This window comes from Chanodichthys erythropterus, chromosome 21 (genome assembly GCF_024489055.1).
Source record: "Chanodichthys erythropterus isolate Z2021 chromosome 21, ASM2448905v1, whole genome shotgun sequence".
Lineage (NCBI taxonomy): Eukaryota > Metazoa > Chordata > Actinopteri > Cypriniformes > Xenocyprididae > Chanodichthys > Chanodichthys erythropterus.
The window spans coordinates 34753813-34776271 of NC_090241.1; the positions used below are offsets into that span (position 1 = coordinate 34753813).

General features: G+C 36.4%; 2 protein-coding genes across 2 annotated transcripts; one reads left to right on the forward strand and one right to left on the reverse strand.

Moving 5' to 3' along the window:
- Positions 1–375: 375 nt before the first annotated feature.
- On the forward strand, positions 376–3307 carry manbal (mannosidase beta like). The gene is made up of 3 exons (XM_067374363.1): positions 376–487; positions 648–801; positions 2858–3307. Exons 2-3 carry the CDS (start codon positions 652–654, stop codon positions 2969–2971), a joined length of 264 nt encoding a protein of 87 aa, XP_067230464.1. The 5' UTR covers positions 376–487; positions 648–651; the 3' UTR covers positions 2972–3307.
- A 345-nt stretch (positions 3308–3652) lies between these two features.
- On the reverse strand, positions 3653–17852 carry LOC137011264 (nuclear factor of activated T-cells, cytoplasmic 2). Its single transcript, XM_067373982.1, has 10 exons — positions 17571–17852; positions 16159–17035; positions 14509–14677; positions 13659–13861; positions 12709–12881; positions 12133–12273; positions 9979–10034; positions 9033–9165; positions 8394–8948; positions 3653–4134 (listed from the first exon to the last, which is right to left on the reverse strand). Exons 1-10 carry the CDS (start codon positions 17671–17673, stop codon positions 4067–4069), a joined length of 2478 nt encoding a protein of 825 aa, XP_067230083.1. The 5' UTR covers positions 17674–17852; the 3' UTR covers positions 3653–4066.
- Positions 17853–22459: the final 4607 nt, after the last annotated feature.

The window sequence follows — 22459 nt, forward strand, 5'->3', positions numbered from 1 at the left end:
TTTTGACAACGAAAAACTTGTCTTGTGTGCTATCAAAATTCTATATAAAAAATAAAAAATAATGATATACAACAATAAATAACTCGTCTAGTGACGGTTGGTGACGTTGACTCTCTGTGATTGGTCAATCCTGACCAGTGCTGAGAAAAGTAACAGCTTCCACGTGACAAAGCCCGTCTATTTCAGCTACTTGTGCTCTAATCAATAATTTACACCTGAATAATGGCACCGATTAACGTAAAATGAAAGATATTGAATTTAAATAATACAAATATAAGGTGTATTATTAAAACCCGCCGTATCTGCTGCTTAATATGTTGCTGGGATTTGTCCTCCCGTGCAGCAGGAGGCAGTAAAGCTCAATAAAGACAGAAACTCGAGCGCATTCGAGGAAAAGCACCGGATGTGTTTAACAAACAGCCGTTTTATTCATTCTCAATTTTCCATTTTCCACAACACAGCAAAGGCTACAAATTAATATCTACAGGTAAGTGGCTTGATTTATAGATGTAAAGATGTTTCAACAGTGCATGTCAGAGCTGAAACGCTCCGGTTAGAATCAAACATCGTGTTAGTTTTGCACCGCTTCACTGATCTATGGTAACACCATGTACTGTGAGTGTTTGTGTGTTTGTGTTTATCCGCAGCATCATGTCTGCAGATCTGGATCTGTCTCCTCCGGAAGTTCCCGAACCCACTCTCTTCGAGAGCCTCTTGCGTTATGGATTATTTCTAGGGGCCATTTTTCAACTCATCTGCATTTTAGCTATAATTATACCCACATCCAAGAGCCACGAACAGGTGCGGACAAGATACACTATTGCAGATTTGCCGTGATAGTTTTAAAGGGTTAGTTCACCCAAAAATTATTCACCCTCATGTCGTTTCACACAAATAAGACTTTCGTTCATCTTCAGAACACAAATAAAGCTCTTTTTGATGAAATCAGAGAGCTTTCTGTCCCTCCAAATACACTTTGACACTTCAAAAAGTTCATAAAGAAATTGTGTAAAATGAATTGAGCAGTTTAGTCCAATTTTTCTAAAGAGATTTGATCAAATATATGATGAACAGATTGAATTTAGGCTTTTCACATATAAACATTCATTAACACACATTAATTGTGGCAAACAAGCACGTTTGCTTGACGTGCAAGAACCAATGAGGTTCATTCTCGTGTGTTACACAGCATGATTGAGCTTTCCTAAGTGATGGGAGAAACAAAGCTTCGAATCAAATGATTCACTGTTAAGAAGCGTTTGAAACGCCACACGCTGGTGACGCCTTCCGGTCAAAACAGTGTAAATGCAAGAAACAAACATGCATGAAACCGCTTTTATGCATTTCAAGTGTTTTATATTGAATGTATAATCTGTCAAATACAATTAACTAATCCTCTAACATCATTGAATATTAAAGGGTTAGTTCTACCAAAAATGAAAATAATGTAATTTATTACTCACCCTCATGTCTTTCCACACCTGTAAGACCTTCGTTCATCTTCAGAACACAAATTAAGATATTTTTGATGAAATCCAATGGTTCAGTGAAGCCATACAAACTCTCAAGATCTATAAAGGTGCTAAAAACATATTTAAATCAGTTCATGTGAGTTCAGTGGTTCTTAATATTATAAAGCGTCGAGAATATTTGTGCACCAAAAAAACAAAATAAAGACTTTTCAACAAATATCTAGTGAAGGCCGATTTCAGAACACTGCTTTGGAGGTTTATGAATCAAATCAGTGAATCGGAGCGCCAAAGTCACGTGATTTCAACAGCTGTTTGATAGGAGATCTGAATCACTGATTCGAAACAAAAGATTCATAAAGCTCAGAAGCTTCATGAAGCAGTGTTTTGAAATCGGTCCATAAAGATATTGTTAAAGTCTTAAAGTTTTTTTTTTTTTTTTTTTTGGCGCACAAAAAATATTCTCAACGCTTTATAATTAGATAGAACCACTGTACTCACATGAAATGATTTAAATATGTTTTTAGCACCTTTATGGATCTTGAGATCAATAGAGGCCTCACTGAGCCATCAGATTTCAACAAAAATATCTTAATTTGTGTTATGACATTATTTTCATTTTTGGGTGAACCAACCCTTTAAATGTCTGTGAAATATGTGTTCTTTTATCAGTTTTCAGGGCTTGTTTTGTTTGTTCTATGGATGGCTCAGCTAAACAAGCCAATAAGAGACTATTAACTACTATTGTTCCTTTTAATTATACAATAAAACATCTACAAGCGCATAAAACTGATCAGAGATCAGGTAAAAACCATAGACACTTGTTCAAGGGGTCACTGCTGTGGGTGAAACTCAGAGAGGCTCACAAAGATCATCGCCCCCCGGTGGTGAACCATTACGAAACATTTTAAAAACATTGTTTACTGAAATTGTGACTTTGACAGTTTGAAACGCTCCGAACCAATGATGCGAAACTAAAGATTTGTCAAGGTTTTGAACCAATGTGGTTTGTTCTTGTGCGTCAAGCAGGTTCGGTTTAGCTTTGGTTTGTTATTGAATAAAAACCTAAATTAAAAATGTTTATCATATATAAAGCGATCGAGTCTCTTCAGAAAATTTGGGTTAAACCACTCAATTCAAATGGGTTATATTTTACGATCTCTTTATGAACATTTTAAAGTGTCAAAGTGTTGTATAATATGGAGGGACAGAAATCTCTCAGATTTAATTAATAAGATCTTCATTTGTGTTTTGAAGATAAACGACGTGAAGATAAGTAGATGACAGAATTTTAATTTTTGGGTGAACTAACCCTTTAAGTGAGAGCATGTCTTAATGTAATAATGTATTAATAATAATAATAATAATATTGTATTTCATAATTCTAGGTGGAGCCGTCGGAGCCGGTGGACACTCGCAGCTCTGAGCAGAACCGAAAGCCAAAGGGACCCGTTCAACAAATCCGACAGAAGCTGAAAAAGGAGAGCAAGAAGAAGAGATAAAGTGTGTGTGTGTGTGTGTGTATATACTGACTGAGTGACTCTGTAAATGAGAGGAAAACATTAAATGTGCAGCAGGAACCTTGTGTAAAGATTCGGCTGTGGATTTGCCATTGACTTAAAGGATGTGCATCGATGAGATATTGTTCAGTTCAGCCATTATAACATCTGATTTCAGTTTGGATGTTGCCACATACTTCAAAACAGTGTTATGTCACACATTATATATGTATGTGTTTTTGAATAATCTTTTTTATTGCTTTTTTTAAGTACCTTCATCTGAATAAACTGATTGCTGTCTGTTCTGCTCATTTCTTTCTCTGGTGATAATTATGTTCAAAAATAGTGTAATCCAGGTGTAATGTTGAAAAGGCACAGAAGATATTTATATATATTGTAAAATATTTTCTAAAATACTTAATGTTCATGTTTTTAAAATTAAAATTCTAAATGGATTGTTTCAAGTAAGCATTACAGAATAATAATGCAAGCTATAAATGTTATTTTCATAATCTGGAGAATAAAAATCTCTTATGAGTGCTAATCGTCATGATTAAGAGATGCTTGCTACTTAAAAAGGTTTAATGAACATATGTTATGACGTATTTGAGAATTGTTTAAAACTCAACTTTATTTATAGAATAACACTTTTTTAAGAATATTCTCAAGAATCTGGAGCTCAAATATAAAACTATGAACAACTATTTTGCATTTTAAATATTACAGAAAAGCATTCATAGTGCTTACATAAATTATGTACATAAACATAATTATTGCATCAGCTGTCAGAATATCTAGCAGTAACTATTAAGCATCCAGTTTACTCATAATTATCTGCCAGATTGGTTTGCATCTTGGAAACAAAGTAACAGCCACTTTAAAAAATTTTATTTGAAATACACTTTGATAAATATGTTTCATAAGGTCGCTCTTTGATTAAAAACATGATTTGAGAAAATAATAACAAAACACACTGATATTATGCCTAACGTGATCTTACTGAAATCATCTTTTTGTGTACAAATCATAGATATGATGAAAAACAAGGAATTGAAATAGATCTCAATGCCAAGACATCTTCATCGGCCTGATGCTGTTTCACGAGAGGGGATGCTGATCTTGTCTTCCACGTTTATGAACAAGGTCTCTTCTTATAACAGCATTCACTGCAGGGGAAAATGAAAACAAAAACATCATTAGTGATGTGATCAAACCTCCAACACTAAATATTAAATGTCAGTTTGTGTTCCAGACATACTGTATGTTGTTGAGGACACTGTGCTGTTCTTTTACTAAGTGACGCACTATTTTCACCTGCCGACTTTCATCAAGACATATTTATGATGCACATGATGTGAATGAAAGCAAGATCGGACACTGCAGTCAGTCTGCGCCCCACCCAGACTCAACAATGCACCCAACCTTCCACTAGCTGGCAGCACAGAGTTTAACCTGATAACTTTATTTGGTTGTGCTTCCTGTTTTTCTGCTGAGACAAGTTAGTGGGCTAAAAATGGAAAGTTTTCAGTCTAAAATTAGATTAGGGGACACAAGGGGTAGCGTTTACAGGTATAATCGGCTTGAAATAGAAGCTGAAGCGTTGGCGTGATGCTTTGTAACTCCTACACCATCCACCGCAAATACAAACAAATCTACATCTGTGGTCTAATAATAAAACGTGGTTCACAATATCAACTATACCAGGCTTTACTTGAATAACACAATTCAAGTTTATTTACGAGTGCTTTTGTGATTGAATGCTTTCCTGAAAGATCAATAGTGTGTCCTGTTTGTCCCTGTGTGTGTTTTAGGTCTGCTAGGAGCTCAATATTTAACTGGCGTTGGCAGAACCTGAGGCACTGACCCATATAGCACCGTCTGATAAGAGTGGCATACATTAGAGACTTGTGCACAGGCCTCAGAAAGAAACTACTAAATATCTGCTATATCAACACACCACTTGTGATTGTTTAGGCACAATAGTGTGGCATGCTATACACCATACAAAATCCTATATTTAAATGAAAGTTAAAAAGCAATTAATACAGAAGAGGATTTGATGTTATGATCATTTCTCAGATGTGAGTACGTGTGATTCATAGAATGACTGTAAACACAGAAAACGAGTGTACGCCTCTCTTTCAGATGTGAAATCTATAAATTGCAAATGATCTTGAACTTGCACGCAGCTGAATGGTTTCAGTTCTCTGCGTTGTAAACGAGACCTAATTAATGTCATTTACATATAAAAGATCAGCAGTCATCGTCCAAATAGCTTAGATTTCCAAAAGCAAACTTGGTAAATAAATGTCGACAATAAACTCCCCAAATTTTGACAAAGTTGTTGTGTTTCAAGAAAAAAAAAGGTTAAATTTCGAGAAAAAAAGTCTAAATAAAATGTCAACATTAGACTCACCAAATTTTGAGAATAAAGTAATTGTTTTGAGAAAAAAACTTGTTAAATAAATGTCAACAATAAACTAACCAAATTTTGAGAATAAATACGTTGTTTAGAGAAAAAACGCGTAAAACTTTGAGAAGTCGAAATAATATGTTGACAATAAACTCACCAAATTTTAATAAAAGTCATGGTGTTTCAAGAAAAAAAAATAGTTAAATTTCGAGAAAAAAAGTCTAAATAAAATGTCAACATTAAGCTCACCAAATTTTGAGAATAAAGTCGTTGTGCTTCAAGAAAAAACGTGTTAAATTTTGAGAAAAAAAGTCAAAATAAAATGTCAACATTAAACTCAACAAATTTTGAGAATAAAGTCGTTGTTTCGAGAAAAAACTTGTTAAATAAATGTCAACAATAAACTAACCAAATTTTGAGAATAAATTAATTGTTTAGAGAAAAAACGCGTAAAATTTTGAGAAGCCGAAATAAAATTTTGACAATAAACTCACCAATTTTTAGAATAAATTAGTTGTTTAGAGAAAAAAACGCGTAAAATTTTGAGAAGCCGAAATAAAATTTTGACAATAAACTCACCAATTTTTGATTATAAAGAAAAAAAATGGTTAAATTTAGAGAAAAAAGTCTAAATAAAATGTCAACATTAAACTAACCAAATTTTGAGAATAAAGTCGTTGTGTTTTGAGAAAAAACGTGTTAAATTTCGAGAAAAAAAGTCAAAATAAAATTTCAACATTAAACTCAACAAATTTTGAGAATATAGTCATTGTTTCGAGAAAAAAACTTGTTAAATAAATGTCAATAATAAACTAACCAAATTTTGAGAATAAATTAGTTGTTTAGAGAAAAAACAAGTAAAATATTGAGAAGTCGAAATAATATATTGACAATAAACTCACCAAATTTTAATAATAAAGTTAAAGTTAATATAATAAAGTTAAATTTCGAGAAAAAAAGTCAAAATAAAATGTCAACAAATTTTGAGAATAAAGTCAATGTGAGAAAAAACGTGTTAAAAAAATTAAATTTCGAGAAAAATGTCGAAATGTGGAGAATAAATGCATTCGATCAGTGAGCGGTGTCTGGTGTGCGACATACGATGCTTCATCTGTAGCGCACACTCAGAGAGCACAAATAGGCCTACTCTTCTTGAGCTTGAACGAACAAATACACTTAAAAGTATGGCAAAAGTTGGAATTGAGAATCGTTATTGAAAGAAAGCCTATATATTGTTTGACTAAGTGATCTAACTCTGTCATGTCCTCTATCAGCTGATCAAATGCGTTTATTCTCGACATTTTATTTAGACTTTTTTTCTCGAAATTTAATCTCGCATTATAATGACTTTAAAATCCCGAGATGGTTTTATTTTTTATTATTACCTGGCCCTAATTCTCTTCCATAATTAAAATTGGTGAAAAACTAGGTTCTTAAAATAAACAGCTCCAGTGTCTAAAAATATATATTTTCCCTTATACACTGATACAAATGTATAAACTAAAATCTTGATGCCCAAAAAGGTTTTTCAATAAAATTGAAAACAAAACACCTAAAACGAACCTGTCCAACACTTGGATGTTGTAGGTGGTTGTCAGGGCGTTGCTAAGGTGTTCTGAGTGTTTTAGCATGTTGCTATTCAAACTTTGCAAATATTTGAAGCAAAAAAAGTAGTAGAAAATCATTCAAAAAGACAAAGGTACAAGACTGTGAAACAGCTTTAATAAAAGAACTACAATTCCATGAAGCATTGCAAAAGACAAATTAAAAACAAAAAATATGAAATAAGAAACTAGTAATATATATACACTGACTCGGTAACACTTTACAAGATTTTTGATTTTAATAATGTATTAGCAAATGCTGAAAACTAATAAATGCTGTAGAAGTTTTGTTCATTCTTAGTTAATGTTAACTAAAGTAGTTAACTAATGACAACTAATGAAACCTTATTGTAAAGTGTTACCACTGACTGTCATTCACAGTGCTTCATGGGAAAGGATGAGCACTAAATTGTTTTTTGGCACAATTTGCTTGGACTGGAGGAGATTTGTCTGCAGAATCATGGGTAATGTAGTTTCCCACCAGAATTTATGCTGTAAAACATCTTTATTTAAAAAAATAAAGGCCCGTTCACACCAAGAATGGTAACTATAAAGATAACGATAAAGATATAGTTCTAAATATAAAAGAATAGCACTGTCCACACCACAGATATAACGATAATATATCATTGGGATCATTTTCAGAATGATTTTTTCCAGCTGTTGAACGATAAAACACTGACAGCCAATCAGAATCCGTTCTAATTTAAGGGCTTGTGCATTTAAAATGGCAGTTAATCGCCAAGGTTCAGAAAAATCCACCACTGTTTGACCCCCTTTTCAAGGATACTTTAAAGAAAATAGATATATATGAATAACAATCGGTCATACCATCAGAATAAATGGTAAGAAGTATTAACGATGAGATCATTATGCCAGGCTAGCAAACTGTGTAACATAAAATTACCTCAAGTATCCAGCGCTAACATTGTCTAGCTTTCTTTTAAGTTGCAGTGAAAAAGACTAGGCGTTGTTTTTATTCCACTATATTGACTTCGTCAGCTCAATTCACTGTTATATTAGATCGATTACACTAGCTATTCACTCCAAACATAGCCTGCTGAGGACATCTGCTGGTTAAAGCCATGTAAATGCAACAAGAACAGCAAAAACATGTACTTTGAAACCGCTGCGCGTGAGCTTACAATAAACAGATTATCGTTCGTTAGTGTGGACGCAAATATAGTTATTGTTATCTTTAAAGGTGAGAACGGGCCTTAAGTTGAAAGCAAACACCATCAATTCATAGCTCACAGTAGATCTGTCTTGAACAGTTTATAAGTTATTGTTAAAAATCAGTTTCCCTTATGAGAGAATGAATATGATCTGTACTTCTGGAACCTGACTGTAATTATAACTGAAGTGTCAGAATTAAGCGCAGCAGATCAGAGTAATGATGCCCACAAACCATCATCCAGATAGGCCTGATCCAGGTTCTCCTGCTTGATGGCGACTCTCACAGGACTGACGTTTCTCTGCTGCTGCACGGGCAGGTATGTCTGCTGATGGCTGCGGGCCGGCGGGGACCTCCCCGTGGTTGGGGACGCCCTCGAGCCGTATGCCCTCTGATGGGCCCCAGCGGAGCAGAGCTCTGACACGTCAAGGGTGGTAAATGACGAGGCGGCCGTTTGGATGCTGTCACCTGCTATGGTATGCGCGTAGGTGTTAGACACAAATGTAGACACTGAGGTCGCACTATGTGTGGCCGCCATACACGAAGCATGACCCGGGGAGCCAGAGAGAATTCCTGGCACCTGGTAGCGAATGGATGCGTGCTCGAGGTGGTGTTGTGGGACAGCGGGATACATGCCAGATTGAGGTCGATGGTACGACGGCCCGGAGGGCATCATACAACCGTCTGCAAGATGGGAAGAGGGAGGAGAAACGCCCATGACGGGACGCACAGTACAGCCTAACTGTGCGTACTGGTATTCTTCAAGAGGCTCTGCTTTAATCTGCGGCACTGGAAAGAAAATCCAAATCATTTGGATCAGTTTTACAACAAAATAGCTAGGTTATTTGTTCATAAAAGGACTGAAGGCTGCACCTGAGATGGGCGTGTAGGTGAAGTTTTGAGGCTGGCTGCATTTCTTCTTCCCATTCAGCACGTGAAAGCTGACTTTGACCGGGTGGTAGATGTTGGAGTCCCGATATGGAGGGATTTCCAAGAACAGCAGGTTCTGATAGGAAGACAAATTATATTAAACTTTTGAACACCATATTGATTATGTATTTTTTTTAGTGCTGTCAAATGATTAATCACATCCAAAATAAAACTTTTGTGTTTACATAATATATGTGACCCTGAACCACAAAACCATTCATAAGTCGCACGGGTAGATTTGTAGTAATAGCCAACAATACACTGTATGGGTCAAAATTATCGATTTTTCTTTAATGCCAAAAATCATTAGGATGGTAAATAAAGATCATGTTACATCAAGATATTTTGTAAATTTCCTAGCATAAATATCTCAAAAATATATTTTTGTGAGTGGATATGCATTGCTAAGGACTTCATTTGGACAACTTTAAAGGCAATTTTTTTGCACCCTCAGATTTCAGATTTAACAATAGTCTTATCTCGGCCAAATATTGTCCTATCCCCCCCAAAAAATATATCCAAAAAATTGACCCTCGTGACTGCTTTTGTGGTCCAGGGTCACATATGTGTGTGTACTATGTATATTTACGTATATATAAATAAACACACACACACACACACACACACACACACACATATATGACAAAAATGTATATATATATATATATATATATATATATATATATATATATATATGTATGTATAATATAAATTACATATAAATATATAAATACTCCTGTATAAATGTAAATAATTTTTAAATAAGTACATGTACATGTGTTTATTTATATATGCATAATGAATATACACAATACACACACATGTATTATGTAAACACAAACTTTTATTTTGGAGGCGATTAATCGTGCAAATAGTTTGAAGTACTTACAGATGTGCTTTTGTCTCTGTAAACTTTCGCCTCCGCCTCCCATATCTGTAAGTCAACTAAGACAACAAAACACGCATTTGAATGCAGAAAAAACATGCATGGAAACAATAAATATTAGAAACATCAGATTCCCTTCTTTTGTTCTTTATGAATAACATCTAAAATTTTAAACAGATGCATATTTCCTAAAGAAGGTTGGTTTTACACTAGTAACAATACACTAATTATTTTGAAAGAAATGAATACTTGTATTCAGCAAGGATGCATTAAATTTGTCAAAAGTGACAGTAAAGATGTTTCTAAAGTTACAAAAGATTTCTATTTCAAATAAACGCTGTTCTTTTTAACTTTCTATTCATCAAATATTCCTGAAAAATAAATGTATCAGTTTTTCACAAAAATCTGAAGCAGCACAACTGTTTTCAACAATTGTAATAATAATAATAATAATCAGAAATGTTTCTTGAGCAGCAAATCAGCATATTAGAATGATTTCTGAAGGATCATGTGACACTGAAGACTGGAGTAATGATTTATATTTACAATATACTTACATAGAAAACAATTATTTTAAATTGTAATAATATTTCACAATATTGATGAGAATAAGAGACTTCTTTCATAAACCTCAAACTTTTGAACGGTAGAGTATTTTTATATAACTATTTACATCCGTTCACATACACACGCCCTTGTATATTCGCACTATTTATTGTTGAAAGCCACAACAAATAGCTGGTCCGTGACTTCTACATAAGCAACAGAGAGAAAGTTTCATGCATAGTGGATGAAACTCCCACTTTCCTGCGATGTGACTTGTGCTCTGCAACCATCACTTTGAGTACAGGAAAGAAAAGAGACTCTGTGCTTGTAGATGCTATCTGTGCAGAGCAAACCACATCCTCTCGCACCACACTGCACACCTAAATGGAAAGTGCTGCTAAAAACTTTGCTTGCGTCAGAAAGTGTAGGTTGTGTCTATAGGATGTCAATGTGAGTCACGGCTAATATATGCTATTGTCCTCATGGTCGTTCTGTGACACTGAGATTTCACTTAGCCTGTGCTGGATGCTGTCACTCAAAATATTCTTGACATTACAGACCATTTCTGGTGTTTCCACAAATCACTAAATTCATTAAATGTATTGAATTTAAATCTTTACTTGGTTTAGGATCTGCCAATTTAATTTAATTTAATCTATTTTATTTTTTAATGCATCTACTTCCATATTATGTTTATGTATATGGACTGTATATTGTATGCTGTCTGCACTTTGTAAATATTGGTTTTAAAAATAAAATAATATTGAGTTATGAAATGTGCGTGCATAACAGTTGTAAAATAAGTAGTTTAAGAGTATTTCATACCACCTACCATTAAACATAGGTCTGCAATTAACGTTATGTACAGTGCGTAGGTGTTGGTTGAGGTTTCTGACGTCTTTAAACACTGACAGACAAACTGGCGGGAATGTAGATGTGTGTGTGTTTATGCAAGCTTTGCAAGGCTTATCTTTTTTTTTTTCACTCCTGTGTTGTTGCAAACCAGATTGCAGTCTACCATATAACCCAGACCTTCATGGCTCCAGTCTGGACCAGCATTTTTCTCAGTATATGCAAAGCACATCAATACGACTTCAAACAAATCATATGCTAATTTTCTCCACAGATGGCTGATAGTGCCTGCAGAAGTCAAATATTAAAAGAATTATTTGTTGATGGTTGGAGCTGTTAACACGCTACAGCACAAAATTAGTAGTTGAGGATCTTTTTCCACCTTTTGTAAACCTTTTTTGAAAGTTACTCATTCATGTAAAGTGAGATTAGAATCTCCCTATCTGAATTTCTACCCTCACCGATTGTTTTCGATGAAACAGTAAAGTTTGTGTGTCTTTCAGTCTAGAGATGCAGAGTGGCTCCAAAAAGGATTTGGATACTTTAAAATGCCCAAATGTTATTGTATCAGATCGTAAAATCAAGATCCATTTATTATAGCCTATCATCTAATGCCTTAAGTGTCCGAATAATTTCTGGGGCCACTGATGACCTCTCTGCTCTCTAAACAGCCACATCAGCCACTGAAATACCCATTGGTTAACCACTACACTTATAATAATCAGTAAAAGTGTGAACAACACTCTCAGTTTTACTTACCATGTGTTTTCTCAAAGAAGATAACTTTGGACTCTGAAGTGAAGTTCTGGCCTCTTAGGATCATCTGCAGTCCACCCAGAACCGAACAGTGGTCCATGTCCTGACGCTCTACCGCGGGCTGCTCATGGGCCGACCTTTGAGCTGTAAAACATTCATTCATTCAATATTGAAATATGATATTTGACCATTTTGATATGGCCAAAAACAGAAGTTTACATTCTGCATGATGCCACTTCCAATATCTATAGATTTTTTGAGTAAAAATTGAAGACTATAACATATAATATATATATGGTTACAATTTATTTTATTTATTTTGTCCTTGTTATCGTGTAATTATGTATTTAAGTACTTACTATAAGGTTAGGGTTTGGTTTAAGGTTAGTTGCATGTAATTCTGCATAATTTACTATTTTTACTATAACAAATACATGTAACATGTAACAAAGATATATATATATATATAATTATAATCGGTTGACAACTTGTCATTTCTCTACAGAAAAATGGATTTTATACATGCAAAAACATGCTTTAAAATGTGTGGTTAAAATAATGAAAAGTTTCACTGCATACAGCACTCAATAGTCTGCGAGGCCACTTGAAGAGAGAGCCACTGGCCTCCGGGTTGAGGAACATGGACACGGAAGACCAATTTCACTCGTGTGTTTTTCCGTCCCACGTCCGTCTCTCCTTTCTTCAGCTCAATGTCGGCATTTCTCAGTTTCAGGATACCAGCACAGTCAACTCTAAAAATGTGAACATAGATTTAGCAGGCAAAACTCAAAAAACACTTGCTCTTTTTATGACTTCCTGTTCATGTTTTATCAATTCTGGTTTCCTTTTTTGATATTCTAAGAAACAAAAACTATCTACAATCCTAAACTAGATAGAGTGAAGGCTAGCTGTCACATTTTTTGGAGTATATTTCTGCAGGATTATTATTGAAAGTCTTTTCTGGTGCTACAAAACAGCTATTGAACATTTCCACCATTGCACAGGGCATGTTTTTACACTACATGGGGTAAGTTGTCACAATGAGAACCTGAAAATAAAGCATGAAACTGTTCACGATGCAACAAATATAAAAGCTGCAGAACCACTGCTTTACAGCTAAACAAAATTTGTTTCATAATTGACACATTCTGCAATATCAACACTGTAATTGAACAGAATTTAAATAAAGACACTATTGCCTTCTGTAGAGCTGCTTATAGCTGAATTAAACTTGTTTCCACTTTACTGACTTAATAGTGCTTAATAATGACACCATTGTCTTTTTTGTCTCATCATTGTGTGCATCATTGATTCTCTTATTTTCCTCTTTATTAACTGTAAAAGCTGCTTTGAAACAATCTGTACTTTATAAAGTTCTATATACTGTAGATAAGATAAGCTGACTTGAGCTGGAAGACACAAGCATTTGTACAATTGTATATCTGACTCAAAACCTCATAGTTATTGAGATACTTCCGCATGTGACAACTAGCCCCGGTCTACTTTATGTAATATCATGATCTTCTTACACAACTCTCATGCTCTCCTTGGGCTCCAGTGGCACCTCTAGGATTTTGGTTCCGCTCAATGTTCGTTCCTGACTGTTGGTGGTGACGGTCTTGCCGGTGATGCGGTGGACCTGGTAGAAAGCGTGAGGTCTGAGGTTCCTGTCGTCAGCCGTGCCGATAAAGACCTGTAGAGCCAGCGGCTCCGTCCCGGTGTACCCTCGCAACTGAGAAAATTCATAAACCACAGTTTACATCTGCACATGCTTCACACTTTGCTAACTATCTATGGGTGATCTAACATTTGACACAAGAAGATAAACTATAAATAATTAAAATGTGTGATTGTGGTTGAATTTCCTGTATCTGTGTGATTAAATGCAAATGTTTCCTCAGTGTCTTTAAATCGGCTAGATTTTTGTGATTTTTTAGTCTATGCATGAAGTCAACACTTTTATCTCATATCTCTGTGTGAGATATGCATACTAGCTGAGTGAAAGGTTGAGTCAGTGTAGATGATATGACATATTGGCTCAGCGCGACAGCAACGACAAAAACATGGATCCTCATTTCCCTAAAAGTGGACGCTGCACTTCACGCCATAACAGGGAAATAACGTCACCACAATCATTGCACTATCTCTCTCTTTGTCTCCCCCTCGTTTCTCTTATCAAGCTCTTCACTGACAGTTTCGCCAACACAGTTTCAGGTCTTTCAGTCGCTCACACAAATGTTTGTGCACATTTTCACATGCAGCAATTCTCAAGAATTGTCATATTCGCTCCCCACGTCTTTAAAAAACCAAACAAAAAATACCTTTCCGCCCTCCCACGGCTTTGCTTCTTCTAAATACACAGCTCTGTCCTCAATTTACCTGAACGACAGGATGGCCTCCGGCAGATGCTTTGACGGCTCCTCGGCTGCCCTCCGTCTCGTAGTGAGCCCGGTGATGTTGTCTGGGTTGAACCTCTATTCTGAGCTCATACTGCTCACTGCTGCTGGGGAGAGGCCAGTCCAGCGCTGGCAAGGCCGTCATTGGCATACTAAGAGATGAGAATCTGCTTAGTCAATCACAATAACCATCACAGATCACTTATTTACTAACTTAATAATACGAAGGATCTGGGAATAAAAATCCATGGGGGTCATGACACATTTTAACCTGATACTGAGCTTTGCACTCTATTCTGGTTTATTTTGAAAATGTGGTATTCCTAAACGAAGCTTTTATTGCTCAGTCTTGTAAGCATCAACTTTGTCTCAGATGTTTCTCCTAAACTACATTAGAAGAAATAAAAATAGGCAAAATGAGAAACTAGTCGCGTAGTAAGAGTTTGAATATGGATAGCAGCTCAGATCCATTAATACTGGGAGAATTTGATTCGAAATGTTTGAGTTTATATTGAGATTGAATTCTTGGTACAATTTGAGATATTTTTGAGATTCTAGAAGAGACACATGTGAAACTGAGGGAAAAAATTTGAGAAGCCAAAAGTGTCCAATATGACTCTCCATTTAATCTCATTATTTCTCAGTATTGGAAAATCTAATTTCTTATGGGTTGTGGTGCTGGTTATAACAAAGTCCCTTTAAGACAAGTCATTTCACTCGACGGCCATCTTTGAAACGCTTCTCGGGCATGCAAATGCAGCTCCTATCTCTTTGAATGGGGAAACGTCAAATTCTCCAAAGCTGTTCGCCAAGCTTTCGATTAAATTTCATATTTGAAATCACCAATCATTGTTTCTAAATGCTTGAATCATGACAAAAAAACAGCATTTTGTTTTAGATTAATTACTGCGCATGTACAGTCAATCAATTTTTGGATCAATCAATACACATGCGCAGTCCTGAGCGTGCGTCTCTATTCGTTTAAGTCTGACGTCACGCGGATGCACTTTCGGGTCCAAACGCTCTATCTCATACCACAAGAAAACAACAAACGGTGCTAATTTACACACATGATGTGGTGTAATGCTACCAAAAAATTATAATCATAAGCTTTATCTCCATACCAAAATCCCAGATGGCCAGACAGTGATTCATCTTATAAATTGTTAAAATATTAATGTCTGTGATGCTGTGAGCATGGAAACTGTTGTGTAGACTGTAAGTACTTTTTAAAATGTTAAATGTTTAATATGAATAAATAGTGCTCATCGAGATGGCATTCTAAAGTGAAACGAGCCGGAGTTTGGACCCAGAAATGGCGTTCCTTTACGTCTCGACTTAACATGCGGATAGGAAGCGAGCGTCTGACTGTTTCTATAGGAACCGGAGCTTCAACGGCCGCTGCAGTGACGCGATGACTTTACCAATCGGCGATTGGCTCTTATTTAGAAGGCGGGACTTATTCCGCCATATTGCGCGTTGCACTTTCTCTCATTCATAATAATACGAGTGCATATATAAAGTCTTTGGTTATAATCAGTTGATTGAGTTTTTATTCATTTGTAAGTAGATAAAGGCATTTGCTAAATGAATAAATGTAAGACTGACTGGTTATTGATCGGTTATTTCATACCTACAAACCCCTGCGAGAGCCTGACTGGACCAGTTGGCTGGCATGAAATAGCACGATTCCATAGTGAATTCCTTTTTCATTTCCGTCATGGTTGGGAACATGCCCGCCTGGCTTTCCGTGTAGACAGAATACTCTAGATTAGGCCTGACAATCTTAGTAGGGACCGGTTTAGTCAAGCTGCTGAGGTTGTTCATGGAATCCTCCAAGTGTGCCAGTGCATACAACTCAGAGGGCTCGTCTACGCCAAAATGGAGATTTTGAGTCTGAACGTAGGTACGTTTGCCCTGTGGAGAAGCTGAGCGAGAACGTGGAGAGGATGAGCGTCGGTCGAGGACTGTGTCTTCTGTGATGCTGGTGCGAGGGGACGTGTTGGGAGAACCTGAGGCTTGGATGGCCTGCATCATCGGGCAAAGGTCAGCTTCAGTCACTCCGACCAGACTTCCTTCAGCTCCAGGAGAGATGCAGGGAGAGTACGTTCCTGGAGAATAGCCTTCTGAATGCCAGCTAGTAGAGGAGGTGCTACTAGCCGGACTGAGGCATTGGGTCTCCCTGTAGGGCATGTCGTAGCCTGGCACGGTAAGCATCGGCCGATTGATGTTCACAGGGTTGGTGAGGACATGGTCATGGTGGTGCAGGTCAGGGCAGGTGATTTCAATTCTCGGGCTGTTGCCTGGGAGGGCTCCAGGGTGGGCGGCAAGCAAGGAGGAGTGACCGAGAGACTGTCTGAGATCAGATTGCTCATAAGTGAGAAGGTCATTGGCAGGGAGATGGTGGGAAAGCTGGGAAATGGACTCTTCACCATAAAGAGAAGGGTCTTGATGAATGCACTGGGAAGTTTGATTGGTGCCATGGATGGAGGGGACGCCAGACTCATCAGCTACAAAAAACAAACGTGAAAACACATTATTAGCTATTTCACTATAGCATTATAAACAACCTATTCAAACAACCATTCTGAATGTTTCCTGTAAACTAAGTAGGGTCTTTTTATACTTGTACTTGAAAACAAAACAGTTTAGCTGCAGTTAAAGTTTCCACTACATCTTTGGTTACACATAATGTGTGTAACCCACTTTTGAGCCCAATCCATCTTCTACTCCAACTCAGAATTGAAATGCAAAATGTTACCATGGTAATACCATGGTTTATCAAAAATATTATGTTGGTAATATTGAAATCTTTGAATTACCTTGGACTATCATAATGTATGGTAACCATACAGCACCATGGTATGATAAAGTATCATTCCTGTATTATAGTTATATTTTGGTAAGATAAATGACTAATACAAAGACAACTATTTTCTTTGTATAGGCTACAAGTAAAATAATTAGGCTAAGTTATAAGAAGATAGGGGAAAAAAACGTGTTCTAGGCAAAAGGTTTACAATTAGTGATATTAAAATGACTAACCTTGGTCATCTGGAGGTAAGTCGTTGCCAGGTTGGTTGTACAAGAAAAGTAATGGAAAGTCCAGTTCTTCTTGACCGTCGGGATTTTCGTAAAAATTACTCATTGGACAAGTTTTCAATCCAACTTTCCCTCAAAAAAAGTTATTTTTAAAGTAAAAAGAATAGAAAAGATTTCAATGAATCGATCCCACGATAGTTTTCTATGAAATAAAAACGGTTAGCGATAGTTACGCTAGTTTCTAAGGCAACGGAACCAACTGTCAGTCAGCTGCGCTCGCGCTCTACTGATGATTCGATTGCGTGTGAGAGCGCGAGAGATGCTGAGCAGCTTCCTGTTTGAAAAGAAACTCCCTCAGAAACCTCTGCTAAGAATAACCAAACAGGTATACGACTCTTTTTCTGTCAGAATGTTATGGAAAATGATTCTCAGAACTGCAGAACACACTAATAAGTGAGATTCGTGTAAAGTCGGTCAGTTTTATTATGGTCTATATACTCGTAAAAAGAAGCTCAACACCTCAGACATCCTCAGATATAAACAAAGTTCGTGTATTTATTCACATCTGAATAACAGACATATTTAATGAGTATAGGCTACTTCATCTAGGTTATGCTTTCATCGTGCTACTTGTTTACAAGAACGAATTCATGTATTACGATTTATGATTTAAGTTGTAACGTCTATTGGAACAAATCGATTATAATCCTGTCAGACTCTTAAAGGAGCCGCGCGGATATTTTTAGAATGACAGATGCAAATGATGCGAGTCTTTGTTTTTACAGTGATTCCTGCCGTTTACACCTGTCCATCCTCATGTCACCTTATAAGGGTTCCTTAGCAACAACAATGGCGCCATCTGCTGGACTGACCTTTGAATGCCTTCTTTTTAATCAAAATGAATACTTGACATTTCAAGCAGTGACAGCAGCATCTAAAACATCCCAAGTGCATTTTCTGACCACAGAACTGCAAAAAAAGGTACAATTGTATCATGCATGTACCATGGTTAGTTTATATTAGTCATGTGCACCAGACATTTATGGTTCTCCTGACCATAGATGATAAAAAAAAAAAAAAACTCATCTCAGCACTCGAATGGCTACGCTATTTTTAATTTAGTCATTTCATCTAATTTTGTGCCCCTTGAAAAGTGATCTATCATATATATTATATTAAATATATTTTTTGTGTTTATTTGTTAATGAGGGGTTTGTGTAAAAATGACCTGTGGAATAAAAGTTATAGTTTTATTTTGAAGTAAAAGGATAAAATTAGACCCTTGGGGTAAGATGAGCCACCCATTATTGGCACAGAATGTCCCAAGTGGCATGTTGTTACTAGTGTTATTATATTTAAATTTAATATCTATTGTAATTAATTAATGGGGTTATTATTTGGTATTTACGTTAATTAGATGTTGGCCTACATTTCACACATCTTTGCTTTCATTAAAATGTATAGGTTAGTTGAGTGAAATCATTACATTTGCATTCATTATGACATATCTTCAATTAAAATGGGCAGTAAATAAAATATGTGGGCAGTAAGTAAATATTCATATGCTTGTATATAGGTCAGAATAATTTTACCTTTCAAATTAATGTCTTTTACTGATATTCTGCTTTGTCCGTCATCAGTTCATTTAGCATTTTACATTAAAATTTAACATTTTAACTGTTAAATTTGACTAATTTAACTACCCTGCCATTCTCCTCCTTATTTCACAGCTGTATGTTCTTCTAGGCTCATTGTCAGTGTTGTAACCATTATGCATTTTATAATAGGTTGTTAATCTTTGTTGTTTTTGCTGTGTCATCCGCCATGTTAACTGATTCAATAAGTGTTACTGTCAGGGGAGTTAAGTGTAACACCATGCACTGACAAAAGAGCATGCATCACAATTACATTAAATGCGTTTCTTTATGACCTTACATGAAATATAAGACAAATTAATTACTATGCGAATACAGCACAGTAGATGCAATATGTGCTTCATGAGTATTTTAAAGACAAAAAAAACAGACAGAAATGCCAGTGCAATTTTAGAATGACCCATTCGCGTGTGAAAAACAACGTCAAAGTAGCCTGTCTTCGCAGTACAGCGCTCACGTGCGTCCGGTAAGAGAAAGTCAAACGCGTTAGTTCAGTGGACACCGGTCGGAGCTCGCGCTGGTTCCTGTTGCCACAGCAACCACTGAGGAGAAATCCGTGCAGCTTCTGGTGCTGTAGCATTACCGCAATGAGGGGGATGTAGCAGTTGTGGTCGGACAGATGGGACCTCAAGATTGACTGTGACTCACCACAAAGCGATGAGAAAAAGAAAATGTAGCGGTAATGGACGACTGTAATACCGGACTGGAGGGACGAAGCTGGAAACGAGCCGCAATCAAGACCTGAGGGTGAGTGTCATTGGCGATAACTGCGGATTATATATATATATGTATGTATATATAAACCGTGATTCTGATCATTAAAGTATTAATTTAAATCAAATGATAATTTGCATTTGCAACACATAATAGCTGCGTTTCCTCGCAACGCATTCGATTGACATTTACGACGCCGCCGAACGCGACTTTTTCCAAAGGCAAACGTGTAGCAAATTCGTTTTAATAATTAATTACATTTATCCGAGCTGTCATTTAAATATTAAAACGACGTATGAGTTAGAAAAGCGATGCAAAATCGTCAATAACCAAACATCACACGGTTCGCAGCGACAGACATCGTTATTTATGTGATTACTTGTATTTGTTTATTGCAAAAACTAGAGTCGATTGTCAATATCAGTAGGATATATTTGCTTTTCTTCAGTTTCCCTTTAATGAAATTCACTCGAAACGATAAATATAAAAATACCTGTTGGACCTAAACCAGCGATAAACATTATAGCTAATAAATATATTTGTATCTAAATGATGCATAATAGTAATTGCTGAGAGACTGATGTATTGTTTGTGAGTGATTTCATAAAACAGTATCTTACTTTTATGGTTTTATAAACAGCTCATGTAATTAAAGGTAATTTGCATAGGTTTTCCTGTCATTTATCATTACTGGATCAATAACAAATGCATCGAACATCTCTCAGAAGTCTTGATATTTTAACTGACAGATACTAAAACCATTCTCCCAATTGAATACGAGTCTGTAGCCTAAAATAGTTAATGAATAAAATAATTACATGCCTATGTCTTTGATTACAGTATGCACAAGTCAGCTGACAAGAATTTGATTGATTTGAAGAGTTATTGTACTGAGTACATGATATCTGTATCAGATTTCTCACTAATGAACTGTGAATACAGTCCTCGAGAGAAGTAAGAGGCAGAGAGAGTCTTAGCATGTTATATAATGTCTTATGTGGAGGATGAATTGTAATTACCTCACTGAAAAAGCCTCTCGAACGCCATCATTAATAGAGTCGGCCACTTTGAAGAGTCAGTTCTAGATGCGAGACACAAACATATTATTAAAACTATAATATGTTTAAGAGCAACATCATTGTCTAAAAGGATTCAATAGCTTTCACAAATAACATGTGCTAAAGATGGAAAGATTTGAAGTGCTTTGCACCTCAAACCTGATTATACTTATACTTTATGGCAATGGTGTTCAGTCTGGCAGTGTTCCTGATTGCTAAAAGACATGTCTTAGCAAAACCCAATGGTCACTTGAGGATGGGTTGATCATTTACGACTTTTAGTTGATGTCTTTCAAGCAGTGGCTGCCATTACAAAATATCTCCCTTACAAATCTGAGCCCACATGTAGATATACCCCTTCTTTCAGGACTCAGAAACTAGGCCACTGGTCACCTGTGTGGGGTTTAAACCTGCGCTTGAGTGAATAGAACGGCTAACTCGCATGTGAAATCACCACTGAGCTGTCACATAAAATCAGGAACAACTACAAAAAAACAAAACAAAGTGAACCTTCTGCACAGTGCCTAAATTTAATTTGTTTAAACGGGTGGTTGATTATGATTTCAGTTTTTTTTAACTTTAGTTAGTGTGTAATGTTGCTGTTTGATCATAACCAACATCTGCAAAGTTACGACGCTCAAAGTTCAATGCAAAGGGGATATTTTCTTTAACAGAAATCGCTTAAGGACTACAACAAACGGCTGGTAGGGACTACAACAAGCTTCTTCCTGGGTTTGTGACATCACAAACACCAACATTTACATAAACCCCGCCCCCGAGAACACGCAACAAAGGAAGTGAGGCTGTGTTGGGCTGCTTTAAGCCCCAGGTATACTTCGGCCGTCCGTCATTTTCATCATCCATCATCATCAAAGAAGAGTGTGGAAAGAGCGCTTTAAAAACAACACGCTTGAAACCAGATGAGTAAACTAAGAAGCATATCCTTCTCCATCGTTTTAGATTCTTGTTCTCTTTGTATATCTTCTGAACTATGTTGCAATGGTGGATGCGACACTATTTTTCTTCTCCAATCTTGCTCAGTGCTGCCCTCTGATGTCTGGTAGAGTATATAAAAAAGTTGTACTGTGCATGTGTCGAACACAGTTTTCTATGCGCATCCGCGGTTGAGTATGCTTTGAAAGATGTGCGGACACGACTGCATGCGAGACGCGTCCGGGCACGGAAAGTGAAATATACCCGGGGCTTTAGAGAAGAGGAAGAGTTGTTGTAGTAGAGTGTTGTTGTCATGCCGTCATCTTACACCAGACTGCTTCACAAACGAGGATCAATTCAACACAAAAGATGAACATGACGGCACATGCTAGTGGATGAGTTGAATCAACTCCACAGCAACTACATAAATTTATCCACTAACCATTCAGAAACGTCCAGTTTCATTCTAAAAGTTGTAACTTCTTCCTGAGTCTCTCCATCAGTGTCGACTCCGGTTTGAACAATGTAAGGC

Coding starts and splice junctions, on each gene's coding strand:
- LOC137011264 (XM_067373982.1), bottom strand. CDS start 17,673: ATGAGTAATTTTTACGAAAATCCCGACGGTCAAGAAGAACTGGACTTT. Junction 10,035..12,132: donor CTTCTTTGAGAAAACACATG/GTAAGTAAAACT, acceptor TTGTTGTCTTAG/TTGACTTACAGATATGGGAG. Junction 9,166..9,978: donor ACAGAGACAAAAGCACATCT/GTAAGTACTTCA, acceptor TCTTCCTATCAG/AACCTGCTGTTCTTGGAAAT.
- manbal (XM_067374363.1), top strand. CDS start 652: ATGTCTGCAGATCTGGATCTGTCTCCTCCGGAAGTTCCCGAACCCACT. Junction 802..2,857: donor CATCCAAGAGCCACGAACAG/GTGCGGACAAGA, acceptor TCATAATTCTAG/GTGGAGCCGTCGGAGCCGGT.